The sequence below is a fragment of the Chinchilla lanigera genome, unplaced genomic scaffold (assembly GCF_000276665.1).
Source record: "Chinchilla lanigera isolate Chin_1 unplaced genomic scaffold, ChiLan1.0 scaffold00157, whole genome shotgun sequence".
Taxonomy (NCBI): domain Eukaryota; kingdom Metazoa; phylum Chordata; class Mammalia; order Rodentia; family Chinchillidae; genus Chinchilla; species Chinchilla lanigera.
Window position 1 is genome coordinate 486,814 of NW_004955558.1, and position 15,457 is coordinate 502,270.

A 15,457-nucleotide genomic window follows, 5' to 3' on the forward strand; every position below is an offset into this window, starting at 1 on the left:
GAGAAAGGACAACATGGAAAGAATGAAATTCCAACATTTTCAATAAGACCTGAAACTTGTGTTATTCACACGAGAGAAAAATCTTAACTATGGTCAAAGTCAGATTTCTAGTGTAAATATTTAAGATAAATATAAAACATTTTAGGAAAAATTATTTGTGTGATTGAAGGATATAACATTATTTGTTACAAAATATGTGAACCATATGGATGATGTGACAGATTATGCTAAATTAAGAACTATTTTCATCAAAATGCAAACATAGTTGTGTGGAATGAGGACATGACAGAGACAGAAAAACAGGGAGCTAGAACAGAACAAGAAAAAACAGACACAGAAACACATGCATTCATCTTAAAGAATTCCTACAGATTATGCAAAAATAAAAAATTGAAGAAATATTTCAGCTTCAATTCCCAAAAAAGAATTTATTAACTGATAATGAGAATACTCTAAGTGTTTTATGTCCTCATTAGCGTGAAAAACTCAAGTAAGATCACTATGTGATACCATCATACACCATCCAGAAAGCTAAAATTCCAATGACAGGAAATTGCAAAGTTGGTAAGAATATCAATAAACTATGAACTTTTTTGTGTAAAGTAGGTACAAGTATTTTGGAAAACTGTTCAGTACAATCTATATAAGTGTCTGAACTGCCACCTTATGTTGTAATAATTTCATTTCTATAAATTTACTCAAAAACAATCATAAATGCATCACGGAGACAAAACTACACATTCTCTACAGTAACATGAGTACTGACTCACAGTAACCCTAAACTCAAAACTATCTTCACGCCTACTAACAGTATAATAACCCAACGAACTGACATTCATGCCATGAAATAAAACCTAGCAATGCTAATGAAAACCATGAATAATATTCAGTAATTAAGAATTCCCTAAAGGTCTCATGAAGGGCATACAAATCACAAATACGAAAAATTCCACTGAGTCCATTTATATAAAGTATTGAGCAGACATTAGTGATGTAATATCTGAAACATGAGAAATGATGCAAGCCTATGTTTTATTGCTCCACTCTTCAAGTATGTGCAAGAATACCATAAGCTTGGGGTTAGTTACTGAGAGGAGATAGATGGGAACTTTGGGCAAATGACCATACTACATGTGTCTTGGTCTATCTGTTACACAGAGAATTTGTTCCATTTGTGAAATTCTGCTCAACTGTGCTCTCACTAGCTGAGATGGCTCTGTCAATCTTTACACATACTTGTCACTAAAAGAAGTCAGAGTAACTATCTGGAAGAGGTGTTACTGCTAAGAATATGTGTGATGTGCCACACATGTCTGTACAGGGTGAAACTCACACGCACCAACAAGCACAGTGGATGATGCGAACAAGACACTTCTCAGAAGAATGGCAGTGGTGCACTTCATTTTTTGTTTTATTTTTTTTAATGGTGTTTATTTTGACTCTAATTTTGTCATGGGATCAAGCAAAACAGTGCACTGAATCATTTTTGAGATGTTTATGTGGTCCATTTGGCAATCACACACAAAATAAAAAGTGAGAGCACGAAAATCTGAGGACAAGAGTACAGGGAAGGACCAGGGAAGGATTAGTATGTAAAATTGACCAAGATATGATTTGTACATGTACTGATTCCCCAAGATGAAAGTCATTATTATGTATCACAAACACACACCAACTATGAAATACAAAGAATACAGAGTACAGTAGATTAAAACATTAAAAAATGTGGGCAAACATTTGTAATTGGGAAAATTTATTTGAAGTTCTGTACTTCTGCAGTGCCTGGGGCTCACCACCATGGCTAAAGAAACTCAAGACGCAGGTTTTGCTGGAGTACATACGGTGCAAATCTGTGAGGACAGAAGAAAAGTTCAAACCTGCGAACCTTGATGAATTCCTTCAGCTGAAAATCTGAAGGCGTCTGGTGCTGAGCAGAGAGGTGCAACTTGACACACTTTCAAACAGAATGTGCCAGGAGTCACTGTATTTACGGTTCTTCACAGCTATGTGAATGAAGGCAGATTGGCCAAAAATAAAACTTAGGAGGCTTAAGCAGGATTGTTGCGAGTCTGAGGCCAGCCTGGGCGACATGGTGAATTCAAGGCAATCCTGAACTACATAATGAGACCTTATCTCAAAATACCGAGAGAGAGAGAGAGAGAGAGAGAGAGAAAGATTCAAAGGGAGGAAGAAAGGGCTATGAATTTATCCTTTATTCTCTAATTTCTATGAGGAATGGCTGTGTTTCAGTACTCCATTTCTTCAGTTCCTAAAGCCCTATGTCTTTATCGTGGTGATAATTCACAAATGTTCATCCACAGTAAAGTTTTAATTACTCTACAAGGCACCAGGAAGTGGTATGGGTTGCAAGACCCTAATGTCTCTCTCTAGCACAGCACACAATGAAAGACTTACTTCTGTCCTTGCCTACCTTTGCTCTTAACCTGTTCCCACCCCACAATACCTGGTCCTCATGTAAGCACTTAGTCACACTCTCTTTCCTTACTGACTCTACCATTGAGGCTGAAATACAAACTACTCACCTGACACCTGCTCTCTTCAAGAGGTCGGGTTCCTTGAGGTGCTCAGGACAACCAGCAGTGCAGGTGAGGGAGGCAGCTAGATCCTAAGATAAAGGTTTCCTCATCTGTGACCTCCCTCCTCTGTGAATTGCAATTATCATTGCACCTGTACTGAAAATGACCGTGGAGGCTTGGGGAACCAAGGACATCAGAAGAACTTTTTTCACAGTTGCTCATTAACAAAGAGAGTTACAACCTTCTTATAAATATCTCCAGAGAGACCTTTAAAGTTATGGGAGATGCTTTTACATTTTCATGACCCCTGAAGGCTGAAAAGACTAAAAGATATGGAGGTCTTCTCGAAGAGCAAGTGGCAGAGAGACATATATATCTAACTGCATTCCCTGCATCTTTGCAGCATTATCCTTTTTAAAATTTTATGTTTATTAGTATGTGTCCACAGGACATAATATCCTCATCCTTCGCGGGGAGTTGGCAGATGTACACAACACATGTAAATTCTCTTTTCATCCCTATCCCTCTTTATTCTCTTCCCTCCCTCCATGTCCTTTTGCAAAAGATCTACCTCTGTTTCATATTACTTGTATTTAATTTTACTCTTTAATTTATTTATATTTTTGCCTTCTCATGTAAGAGAAACCATGTGATATTTTAAGCTTTATGCATGATTTATTTCACTTAATCTTATGGTCTCAAAGTGTATCCAATTGCCTGTAAATGACTCAAATTTATTCTTCTTTATGGCACAGTAGTACTCCATTATGTATACATACCAGTGTTTCTTAACCTTTCAGCCATTTTATGGGTACCACGTTTGCTTGCATAGCTTAATTCTTGTGAATTATGTGTATAGAGATATGTCAATAGTATGCTAATTTAATTCCTTGGAGTATACTGTACTTCTTTTTTTTTTTTTTTTTTTTGGTTTTTCTCCGGTACCGGGAACCGAACTCACGACCTTGCGCTTGCCAGGCAGGCGCTTTTGCCGCTGAGCTAAATCCCCAGCCCCTATACTGTACTTCTGAAGTTCATGGGGATTACATTCTTGGAGTACCCATGAATCGTGAAAAAACATGAATTTCAAATATAATCAGAAAACATGTATGTAAATGCCCATTTTTATGATTTGAACCTTAAATATACGATGTCTCCCACAGTTACATAATTTAATTCAATAAAGTACTGTATTAACAAAGCCTTAAGGTGCAGCGCATTTTGGCTGCATCTTAGGGATCTTAGGCCATTAAGAAGGACAAACCAATAGCACTCGAGAGAGCTACATGCATCGGCCTGTTACGATGCAGGAAACTTGTGTATCTGTCAGATAGGGATCACAGGGCAGCAGTCAAGCCGCAGCAAGGAGAACTGAAGAATGCTCTTGCATTGGCTACTTGCAAACTTCCCACAGAAAAACTGCTGTGGAGTGTAATTGTGGTTTCCACAAACAATTATTAGCTAGATTCTAAGGAAAAATGCACTGATGACTGAGGCTGTGAACTCTGAATGGTGACTCGGGGTGGGTACAATGTACATAACAAGGAATGGTATGTCTGAGTATAACTGCAGCTTTAGATTTAGGCTGTTTGAGGAAATTCTATACTGATTTTTATAATATCCTTATTAATTAACATTTCTACCAGCATTGTGGAGCATTTCCTGTTTCCAAGTATCCTCACCAGCATTTGTGGTGTTTACATTCTTATGCTCTACCAACTGAGCTAAGCCAGGCACTTGGTGTTTTACATTCTCGCTAGCACGAGAGGAAATCCTAAAATAATTTTGATTTGCATTCACATGGTGGCTAAAGTGGTTTAAAAATTAAAATATATTTATTAGCCATTTGTACCACTTTTAAGAAGTGTCTGTTCAGTTTGTCTATTTATTGATTGTATTATCTGACATATTGATGTTAAGGGGCTTTTTTAGTGTTTTACATATTCTAGATATTAATCACTATTGCAATATTAGCTGCCAAAGGTTTTTGCTATCCTAAAGGTAATCTCCTCGTTCATATTTGTTTACTTTATTTTGTAGAAGGTTTTTAATTTGATCTAGTTCCATTTGTTGATTCTTACTATTTTTTCCTGAGCTTTAGGATCCTATTCATGGTCTGGATTTTGAATTTTAGAAAGACCCAATTTGTTGCTACTTACCACTCTACTATTTCCCCAGAAGTCATGAGGCCTAGTGTCTTTTTTTAAGTTTTTATTTACTTTGAGAACTAGTTAAAATTTGTCTTCAGAAAAATAAAATTGATGAACTAACTAAAAATGCATGTCTTTGTACCTCCAAAATGGTTTTAGGATTAAATGAGCCTAAGATCTAAATGAAGGAATCTGAACCCCTGACTTTATCCTGGAAAATCTCAGTCATCAAGTTAGGTCAAGGTTTACTAGGACTACAGTAAACATTTGCAAGGGTGAATTCCAAGTTAATGAAAATATCTTGCCGTGGGATCAGGAAGGGGACTCGGGGATCCTATCCACTAAGTCTACCCTGTGCTTGAAATTTTATTTCTTCTTCTAGAAGTTTTATTTCTTCTTCTAGAGTCTTCAGATTTTCAAGTCTTAATTCTGGTTCTTTTATCCATCTTCAAATTATATTTGTAGATAATGTGGAATGATCCAGTTTCAGCTTTTGACAGTTGAATGTCCAGTTTTCTCAGCACCATTTTTTAAAGAAGCTGTTCTTTCTCTTATGTAAACTTTTGGCCTCTTTGTGAAACATATGATTAATTGGTAACTGTGAGACCTTCATCACTGTTTTCTTCCTCATGATTTTTTAGTGTTCTAGGTTTTGTCCTTCCATATGAATTTTACAGTGTTTTTCTATTTCTTCTTAAAATATCATTTCTATTTTTATACAGATTGTATACAGCCTGTAGGTTGCTTTAGATAGTATAGTCCTAGTAATAATGTTACCTCTGCTAATCAATCACCTGGGAGATCTGTTCATTTTCTAGTTAAATTTTTCTCTGAAGTGTTCTATAATTTTTATTTTAGAGGTCATTTCACCTCTTTGAATAGGTTGATTCCTAGGTATTTTATTTTATTTTACTTTATTTTATTTTGTTTTGAAGCTATTGTGAATGAAATTGTTTTTCTGAATTGTATCTCAGTAGATTTTTTGTTGTTATATAGAAAAATTATTGATTCTTTTCAGGTTGAACTGTAGCATAAACTAGTCCAGTGAAGCCTGGATGAGGCCAAGATCCACACAATTCTGCCTTCTCCTTGAAGCTTAAATTCTCATACATGTGTGTAAATTTGTAGATGAGTATATATGTTTTTGTGTGTAATGTGAGTAGCTCATAATTATGGCTATAAGACATGACAAGAATATTGGGTCAGTAGAAAAGACAACTAACACACATAGAAAACAGTGTTTTGTGTGTAAGGAAAACTTCAGTTGGTACCAAAACAGAGCAAAGAAACAACAAAAAGAAGACTTTAGACAAATATTTTTGATGAATATAGATTCAAAAATCAATAATAAAATTTCTGTAAACCTAACTAAACAACACATTTAAAAAATCGTACACCATGATTAAGTTGGCTTCATTCTAAGAATGGGGAGGATAGTTCAAAATGAGTAAATCAATAAATATAATATACCATGCAAGTAAAACCAAATATAAAAATCACATGATCATATTAAAGCAGAGAAAGACTTCTACAAAATTTAACATCCCTGCATAATTCAGAAAAAGCCCTGGGATCCTAGGAATCCTCAAAACTAGGAATTTATGTATCATTTCTCAAAATATGACATGTGTGCTAATCCAGAATTGTCATCATGCTGAATGGAAAAAAACAAGTAATAAGACAATAATGTTCACTCTTATCACTACTATTCAGTAAAGCTCTTGAAATTTTAGCTAGAGAAATTAGACAAGAGAAAAAGGAAAAGAGATATAACTAAAAAATGAAAAATCAAATAACCCTTGCTTGCAAATTATATCACCCTATAATTAGAAGATCCTAGGCCAATCCACTTTCTGGGCCCCTTCTGTCTCTCTTAGACAGAAGCTATCTCCTTCTCAATAAATTCATCCTATTCTTAATCTCCATTATTCCTAGAATTAATTTCTTAATTTTAGAGAATATAAACTTGGTGTACCGGACATCTAGCAAGTTGGGTGTTATAAGGGTTCCTTTATATTATTTGAGTTCTATATATCATCCCTATATCATATACCCTATATCATTTGGAGGTCTTCCACTCAGATACCTGGACAGAGGCAAGAGTCTGCATTTCTTTCAGAGATTCTAGATTGTGACTGACTTAGGTAATCAAAATTTTTATGCTTTAAATTTTATATTATGTCTTTGTCAATTATTTAGTGTTTTGTTAAAGTGATGATAAATTTAAGAATATGGGGATGTTAAGATACATCTTTAATGGGACTTTTTTTTTTTTTTTTTTTTTTTTCCAGTACTAGGAATCGAACTCATGACCTTGAACTTGCCAGGCAGGCACTGTGCTGCTGAGCTAAATCCCCAGCCCCTAATGGGACATTTTATTCTTGCATTCTATATGTTATATAGGGATTTAGTTGCTAAATTTACTAGAATTTCTTTTTTGACCTGACTGTTGTGCTTTGTTATCTCAGAAAACACTGCTAAGTTAAAGTACTGTTAGAATGTGTCCTAGTGGACTTTGATGTGAAATGCTGTAAAATGGCCTTTTTAGGAAATCTAGTGCATTTTTAGAAAATATACATATCTGTTAATAGACCCCTTCTGCCAGTTCAAAGACAATAGGTTGGTGGTCATTCTTAAGACTTGGGGGACAAGTTTTACTGACACAAACTTGCCAGATCCTTGCTTGATCCTGCCTCAAACTTGCCTAATCCTTCTCTACACTCTAGGGAAAATGTTGAGCCTCTTTTGCCTGTTTCCTTTCTGGTCTGAGCTTCCACTAACAAGGAGACGATCTTTTCTGATCTTTCACTACCACTTGATACTTTCCTTTTTTGGAAGCATGTAAGGTTAGAGAGAGAGGAACTCTAAACTGCTAAAACATTTAATTTAATTTAAAGGAGAATTCCCAATCTCCTGGTTCTCTCTCTCTCTCTCTCTCTCCCTGTCCTAGGCCTGATTCTCATCATTTATATGTGTAGGAAAAATACTTTTGCTAATAGGGTGTAGAGTAAATGCTGGCCAGACAGGCAAATAGATTCCCTTCCAGAGACAGATCTCTGGTTGTATGGATCAGTAGAAACTGAGAGAGTAGCTAAGGGGTCATGGCCAGGGCAACTTTCTGACAGTTGTGGCCAGAGGCACATTCACTGGAGCCCAGGCTTCAAGGAAAAGAAGAATGACTACACCCACATACTTCCTCTAGGGATAACAGTAGTGATTGACATTCTAAATAGGTATCAATCACCTTGGGTGGGAAACCAAAACTTCCCTAGCCCATTCTTTCCTGGAAAATCATTGCTCAGTCCATGTACACTTGCTGCATGACATGCTTCCCCATTTGATTCCCACCTAATCTACATCACCTGAGCAACTATACTTATAATTTTATTGGTTAACCATAGTTTTTTTCCCACCTCACACACACATTGTGATTTCACATAGGATTAATATTACCTAAGTGACTACACCTGTAAACTTATTAGTTGACTATAGTTTTGTCCCACCTTGAACTCACCTCACTTCATGGCTTTGCTCAATAAAACATCCTTGAGAAGTGGGGTCAGTGGGCAGCTCACTTTTCAACCCTTTTTATTTTATCCTGCCTTAGACAGAAGCTATCTTTTTTATCAATAAATTCTTCCTACTCTTAAAACACTAAGAGATCCTAAAAATTCCACCAAGAGACTTTTAGAGGTAATAAATTCACCAAAGTAGCAGGATATATAATCAATATTCAAAAATGAACAGCTACACCAGTAATGAGCCAACTGAGAAAGATATGAGGAAAAGAATTCCATTCTCAGCAACTTCAAAAATAAAATACATAGCTATCCATCTAGCCAGAGAAATGAAATGACCTCTTAATGAAAATTTCAAAGCACTAAAAAAATTAAAAGAAATGCTAGAAGACAGAAAGACATCTATGGATTGGCATAAATAAAATTGTTATACTGACCAAACTACCGAAGGAGATCTTCATAATAATTGTAACCCCTATCGAAATACTAATGACTTTCTTCACAGAACTAGAAAAAAAATTATAAAATTCACATGGAAACACAAAAGACTCAAAAAATCAATCCTAAGCAAAAACTGTAAGGTTGAAGGCACCACAAGGCCAGTTTTAACTTATAGACACAGCCATAGCAACAAGAGCAGAACAGTAGTGGCACAAAAATAGAACAAGACTAATGAAACAGAAACAAGGACCGAGGAAGAAACACACAAAATGACAGCATCTGATTCTAGACAAAGAAGAAAAGAATTTTATATTTTTGACAAAATCCAACCCCTCTTACAAATTGTGATGGAAAACTGGATATTCCATTGCAGAAAACTGAAACTAGATATTTATCTGTCATCCTGTACCAAGATCAATTCAATGTGGATCAATAAGTAGGGAAAGAACTGAAATTTTGAAATCATTAAGAAAAAAATATGAGGAACACTTGAAACCATAAACATATGATAAATTTTTGGATAGGACTTGAGTAGCACATGAAATCATAGCCAAAATCCACAAATATAACTACATGAAATTTTACACAGCAAGGCAAACAATTAATAGAGGAAAAAGATAGCCTACTACAGAATTATAGAAAATCTTTGCTAACTTATTTTATTTTTTTATTTTAAAGAGAAAAGAAAAGAAAATAGCAACAACCAACACAAAAATAAAACAACCCCAAAGCAATAAAAACAGTACAGAATTTCAAAACAAGGTGATAGGAAGTTAACAATGGTTGCTATATTACATATTGCTATTTTCAATGAAGTTGACAGAGAATTAATTTTTAGATTATACAGAATTCAAAAAACACCAAAGTGACAATAGCTCAATCAAAAAATGAAAATGAATCAAATAAACCATCAGCCAAAGAAGAACTAGAACTGAATAGTATTTGAAAATTATTCAACACCACTGAGCCATTACAAGCCATTACATTACTTCATGGTTTATTTTAAAAATAAAAGGAGGAAAACATTAACAGACAACCTTTTACAAAATAGCAAAAGACCAGTACAGCCAATACAGTTACAAACAAAGTGGTAGGAAATTAACAATGCTTGTTGTATTACATATTGATATCTTCAAAGTGGTTTCTCATGAAAACAGATAGAGACATCCAATATTGATAAATCAAGGACTTATTGACAGTTTCTTTCAGCAAAGAAACAGAAGACAGTAGAACAACTATGTTAACTATCCTGTATATACATACATACAAAATTTCTCCTTCTTTCCCTTTTCTTTTCCCACATCCCAATTGCCCTTGAGTGTTTTCCCATCATTTCACAGTGTCTATCATACAGAATACTTCTATACTGCTGGTAGAAGTGTAAATTAATAGAGCCACTTGGAAATCAATACAGATTTTCCTAACAAAAAAAGAACTACCATTTGATCTTCTTATAGGACTCTTTAGAATATATCCAAATAATATCTGTATATCCATATTTATTGTGGCACAATTCACAACAGCCAAGCTAGTGATGAGTAAGTAGATGAACGGGTTGCTTGGAGTAAGGCCCCATTGAAGGAAGGAAGTCCCTGAGTAGCGTGGTTTAGAATGGTGCATCTGGTTGCTTCCATTCTGACTCTCTCAACATCCATTTCCTTGCTGCCATGAGCTAAGAATCTTTCCTCCACCTTGCCTTTCTGTAATACTCTTCTGCCGTACCTGTTCCCCATGATGTTTCTGCCTTGGAGCCAGTTGACTACAGTCTTCAACCTCTGAATGTAAAAGCAAAAATAAACCTCCCCTCTCATAGGATATGTTTCCCAAGTATCTTATCCCAAGAATGGAAACTAACATGTAAAGAGCTGACTTCTTTGTGACAGAAATGAATTTCCTTGCTCATAATAGCACGGCTGGGTTTGGATGTGGTTTTTCTCCCACAATAATTTGTATTGAAAATGGTTGTCTAATGTGCTTGGTGTTTAGAAGGAGAGGCCAAGTGGAAATTTTAGGTCATGAGGGCTTCTGACCTTAGACGTGATTAAGATAATTTTATGGAACTCTTTAGTTTTCATGGGGGGAGGTGTTATAAAAGAAGAAAAATAGCTCCTCTCCATTATCTGACTTCTTGTCTCACCTATGATCTTTTCCTCTCACACACTGCCCTGCAATGATAATACTGGCCAGCATGTGATGCAGCAGGAGCCCCATGCAGAAACTCAGCTGGTGTCGGTGCATGCTCTCAGATACCCAAAACTGTAAGATGAATAGAGCTCTTTCCCCTGTAAAGTATCCAGCATCAGAGATTTTGTCACAGAAATGAGAAACTGGCAAATATCCTAGATTTTTTTCCAAGTATGTCTGGTTCAAAAAGATCCCCCTCTAGATTAGCAGATCCAGGCACATTCTCTTAATGATGCTATCCACATAGGAGGAGCAGAGAGTCATCTCCCCTTTCAGTGTGGACTGATTAATCCATTCCCTTAGTCTGGATTTTTGAAGATATGTGGCACAGTAAAACAAATACCCTCATGTGTTCCTTCTGTCCTTTGCTGGACTCCCAGGACTTGGATTTTGTGAGGCAATGAAAAATCAAAGAGAATGCTATCTGGAGCAAGGGTGCTGTTGTGGGAAAATTTAGATGGTTTTCTCATAAAATTATGAGGAAAGTGGTTTAAAAAATGAGTTGCCCAAAACATCAGAAACGAACATTCATGGGGGGAGGAAGCATTTTATGGTTACTGCACCCTTACACGACTCATGTCATCACTTAACTTGTCAAAGTCTTCTACCTCACCCCAAGGGCTTCTAAAGTAGGGGAAGATCTGGATAATTCTCAGGTATCACTTTTTTTCATGGATGTCCAAAATTCTTGTCACATAGATTATTGTTATTATGAGATTGAGGTCTTAATAAACTATGCAGTAAGCAAGTCTTCTTTCTGCTCTAGACATTGATGCTCTCCATATAATTCAAGTCTCTTTAATAGTGTAGACAACCATTAGAAGACAGTGCATGGTAAAACAGATGCATCTCCCCTAGAGACACAGGAAATCCATAAAAAGTTCTATTTAAACTGTAGTCACCAATTTCTTCACTATATTCACTCTTAACATATGTATGTTTTCTTCAGCGAGCAATTTAATAAAATATCATGATTAGTCAACACAGGAGCTAGGACTGAATAGGACTGAATCCACTTCATTTGCCTCAAGGTACACTTGATTCACACTGATGTGAGCAGGACAGTGTGCACAAGAATAGTGTCAACCTGCTTTAGTCACATACATTATTCCCATGAAAGTCCCACATTTAACCAACTGAATATCTGTTAGTCTACCTAAGAAAGCTATGTGGTCTCTCCTTTGCATTTCTGTATTGCCTCTTACAGTGAAATGAGAAATAACAGAAAATACTGACAAAACATACCACTTATATATTTCTGAAAAGAATAGGGGGCTCTGTGTTCATTATTCAAACAAAGCAGAGCTTGGATGCAGAGGAATTTTGACTCATAACCAGAAAGTGATAGTTGGAAAGCACACAGAAATGTGTATACTCACCAACCACCAATTGAGATTATAAAAAAGGATAGAAATGTGAAAGATGAAAGAGATGATGTAAAGTGATCAGGAAAAGGATGCTTTTGGTGGTTCTTGACGCAAGGAATCTGGAGGGAAAACTAGTACTATGAATGTGCTTAACCTGCTGTTTATGTCTATACAGGATAAAAATCATAGAACCACTGACCCATATTGTGAACACAATAGAAGAAACCTCAGGCGATACTACTAATGCAATATAGACTGAGCCCATGGTTGTTCCGTACCCCACAACAGCACAGAATCTCAGACTTCTTTTTCTTGTGATGTTTCTGCTTTCTGGTTTCCCAGATACAAGCAACACATATAGGGGGAAAATGAAATTTACCCCTATGTGTAGCAACCAGCAGAAGGACATGGAGAAGATGATGTACTTTGGAGGTTTTATTTTAAGATTTTTCCAACAGGAGTTCATGGGGCTGATTGTAATAGTCTGGAAGACACTCAAGAGACACATAGTACAAATTGACATAGTCCTGCGCACTCTGAGGATGTACAAGTTAAATTGGCAACTAAATTCACTGAATAAATGTTTCAAGCCAAAGTTACCCAGAGTTGATTCACCGCTTAATAAGCTCATAACTAAATGTACAGTGAGGAGGTGCAACCTGGTTAGAAGAAATGTGTCACAAGCCTTGTGTCACTGGATGGCATATCCTCCTCCCTGGTTCTTTCTGTCTCTGCTTTCTGACTGCCGTGAGGTAAGAAGCTTTACTCTGCCATGTGGTCCCACCATGCTTTTTTGTTTTGGCCTTGGAAACAGCTGATCATGGACACTATTCCCCCAAACTAGGAGCCAAATTAAACTGCTCTTCTTCTTAAATTATTGGTGTCATGTATTGCATCCAGCAATGGGAAAGCTGATTAATATAATACATATAAGAAAGCTACAGAGAAGGGTCTTCCATCAATATCCACCATTCATTTCTTCATTGTCTTTCTGGTGAACTTGTCTTTGAGTACATCACTTGGTCACCACCAAGATTAAACTGACTTTGACTGGCTGAGGCCTAATCCATTTAATTTTGCTGAAGCAACATTTACTGGAGTTGCTATCAACGGGAGGGCATCCATGAAGCCAGAAGTAATCTGCCTTACTCAATTTTACATGCCAATGTAGATCTGACATTTAAGTAGCTAAATAACTGCAATGCCAATTATGGTCTACCTTACAAAGACAAGTTGTTCTTTCATATATTTTGGTTTTCAGATTTTGAGGATGATGCATACAAAACAATTAAATATTGTAAAAAACTATATCATTTACATGCTTATGATTGACCAATTCTTGGATTTCTTATCCAGACAAAGCAGAGCCTCAGTACAGTAGAGTGTCTCCTCATGAAAACAAAGGGGCTGACCGTGGGAAAGGACACAGAAAGGAGGGCACTGATGTTCACCAACCACACACTGGGATGATGCATGAAAGCAACATAAATATACAATATGGAGGAAACAGTGTTAAAAATCACAAATGTGCACACCAGGACAAAGATGCTGTGTGTAGCTCTGGACTCAGGGGAGGCTCTGCGGGAAGCCACAGTGCGAATATATTGAACCTGCTGCTTATGCTTATAGAGAAAGATGATCACGGAACAACTGCTGCAAATTATGAGCACAGAAAATAAAACTTCAGGGAATATAAATAATACTAAATATATTGAGGAAATAATGTTATTACCTTCAGTAGAACAGAATCCAAAATATCTGCTCTTTGTCATATTTTTGCTATTCTGTTTGACATATGCATGTATAGGAAAAATGAAACTTATCACCACATACAGGATCCAGCAGAGGGAAATGGAAGATTCAGTGTACCTTGGGGCTTTTACTTTAAGGTCCTTCCAACAGGAGTTCATGGGGCTGATCATGATAGTCTGGAAGACACTCAAGAGGCATGTCATCGCAGTGGACACACCTCTGCCCAGTCTGTGAATGTACAAAAGGATTTTGCAGCTGAAATCATTGAAGGAATGTTTCAACCCAAAAGCTGCCATTGTATGGGGAACTCCATGAGAGAGGATGATGAAAAAGTTGGCTATAAAAAGGTGCTTCAGAATCATGTCTGTGGACCTTAATGTGCAGTCTTGGTAGTAAAGGACTAAATAATAGTAAAGAACAGAGAAATTACCAAGAATTCCAACTGTAGTCTGTGATAAGAACATTATTCCTATTGCTATATCCCTGGAAAACATTCTGTTATTCATCACCTTTTTAAAAAAAATAATAGCAGCAGGATTCCTGTCAGCAAGAGGTTTCACTACTGCTATTTTGTCCAGCCAGGCTGAAATATGAGGATCGCTTGAGCCTAGGAGTTTGAGGCCAGTCAGAAAGACAGCAAGAAAAAAAAGTTTCTTTTGGCACCAAGATCAACTTTCATTGTATGCTCCTGAAGGATTTTCAAAGATATCAAAATGTACATGTTGATGAGGATAACCACTATTTTATATCGTGGAATGGTCCACACCAGGATGAAGTGATGTTAACCTGGCAGAAGCAATAAAAAGTGAGAGAAAATAAAAAGAAATCATAACTCAGAATTTCCAGAATAAATTGATAATCATATTGGGAAAAACAGACAAATCCTGTCAATATCAACACAATACAATTCATTTCCAATTGGATTTCTGATCTAAATTTTAAAGATAAGTAATGAAAATTCTGAAATAAGCGAAAAACTATTTCTGTGGTGTTATATAAGAAAATGTTTATTAGGCTGCATAAAAACATTAACCAGTTTATTTAAGTGTCAAATTTGATGATCCTAATTCTAAAGTTACTCTCAAGAAATGTCATATACACAGAGAGAAAAGCGATGAATGAAGGTAAAAGAAAAAACAAGAGAAGGACTGAAAAAGAGAGACAGCTGTCAATGTGAAGAACTCTTTTTTTTGTTTTTGTTTTTTCCAATACTGGGAATTGAACTCATGACCTCGCGCTTGCCAGGCAAGCGCTGTGCTGCTGAGCTAAATCCCCAGCTCCAATGTGAAGAACTCTCAAGAAATGCGAAAGGATAATAATAGGCAAAATACTTCAACTGAAACTTCAAAAATGATATGAACCAGTACCTGGTACCCTTACACACTAACTAGAAACCTAAAATTAAAATGGCAGGAAATACCAAGTACAGGCATAGATGTGGGTAACCTACAAGTCTCTTATACTGGTAATGAGTATTAACATTTTTAAAACATTCTGGAAAAATCTTG

At 36.2% G+C, this 15,457-nt stretch overlaps 1 protein-coding gene across 1 annotated transcript; it reads right to left on the reverse strand.

Annotated features, from left to right (window-relative positions):
* Positions 1 to 13,519: 13,519 nt before the first annotated feature.
* Positions 13,520 to 14,443, reverse strand: LOC106147420 (vomeronasal type-1 receptor 4-like). The gene has a single exon (XM_013508844.1). It carries the CDS (start codon positions 14,441 to 14,443, stop codon positions 13,520 to 13,522), a length of 924 nt encoding a protein of 307 aa, XP_013364298.1.
* Positions 14,444 to 15,457: the final 1,014 nt, after the last annotated feature.

Excerpts from the sequence above, each read along its gene's own strand:
- LOC106147420 (XM_013508844.1), bottom strand. The coding sequence starts at position 14,443 with ATGTTTTCCAGGGATATAGCAATAGGAATAATGTTCTTATCACAGACT.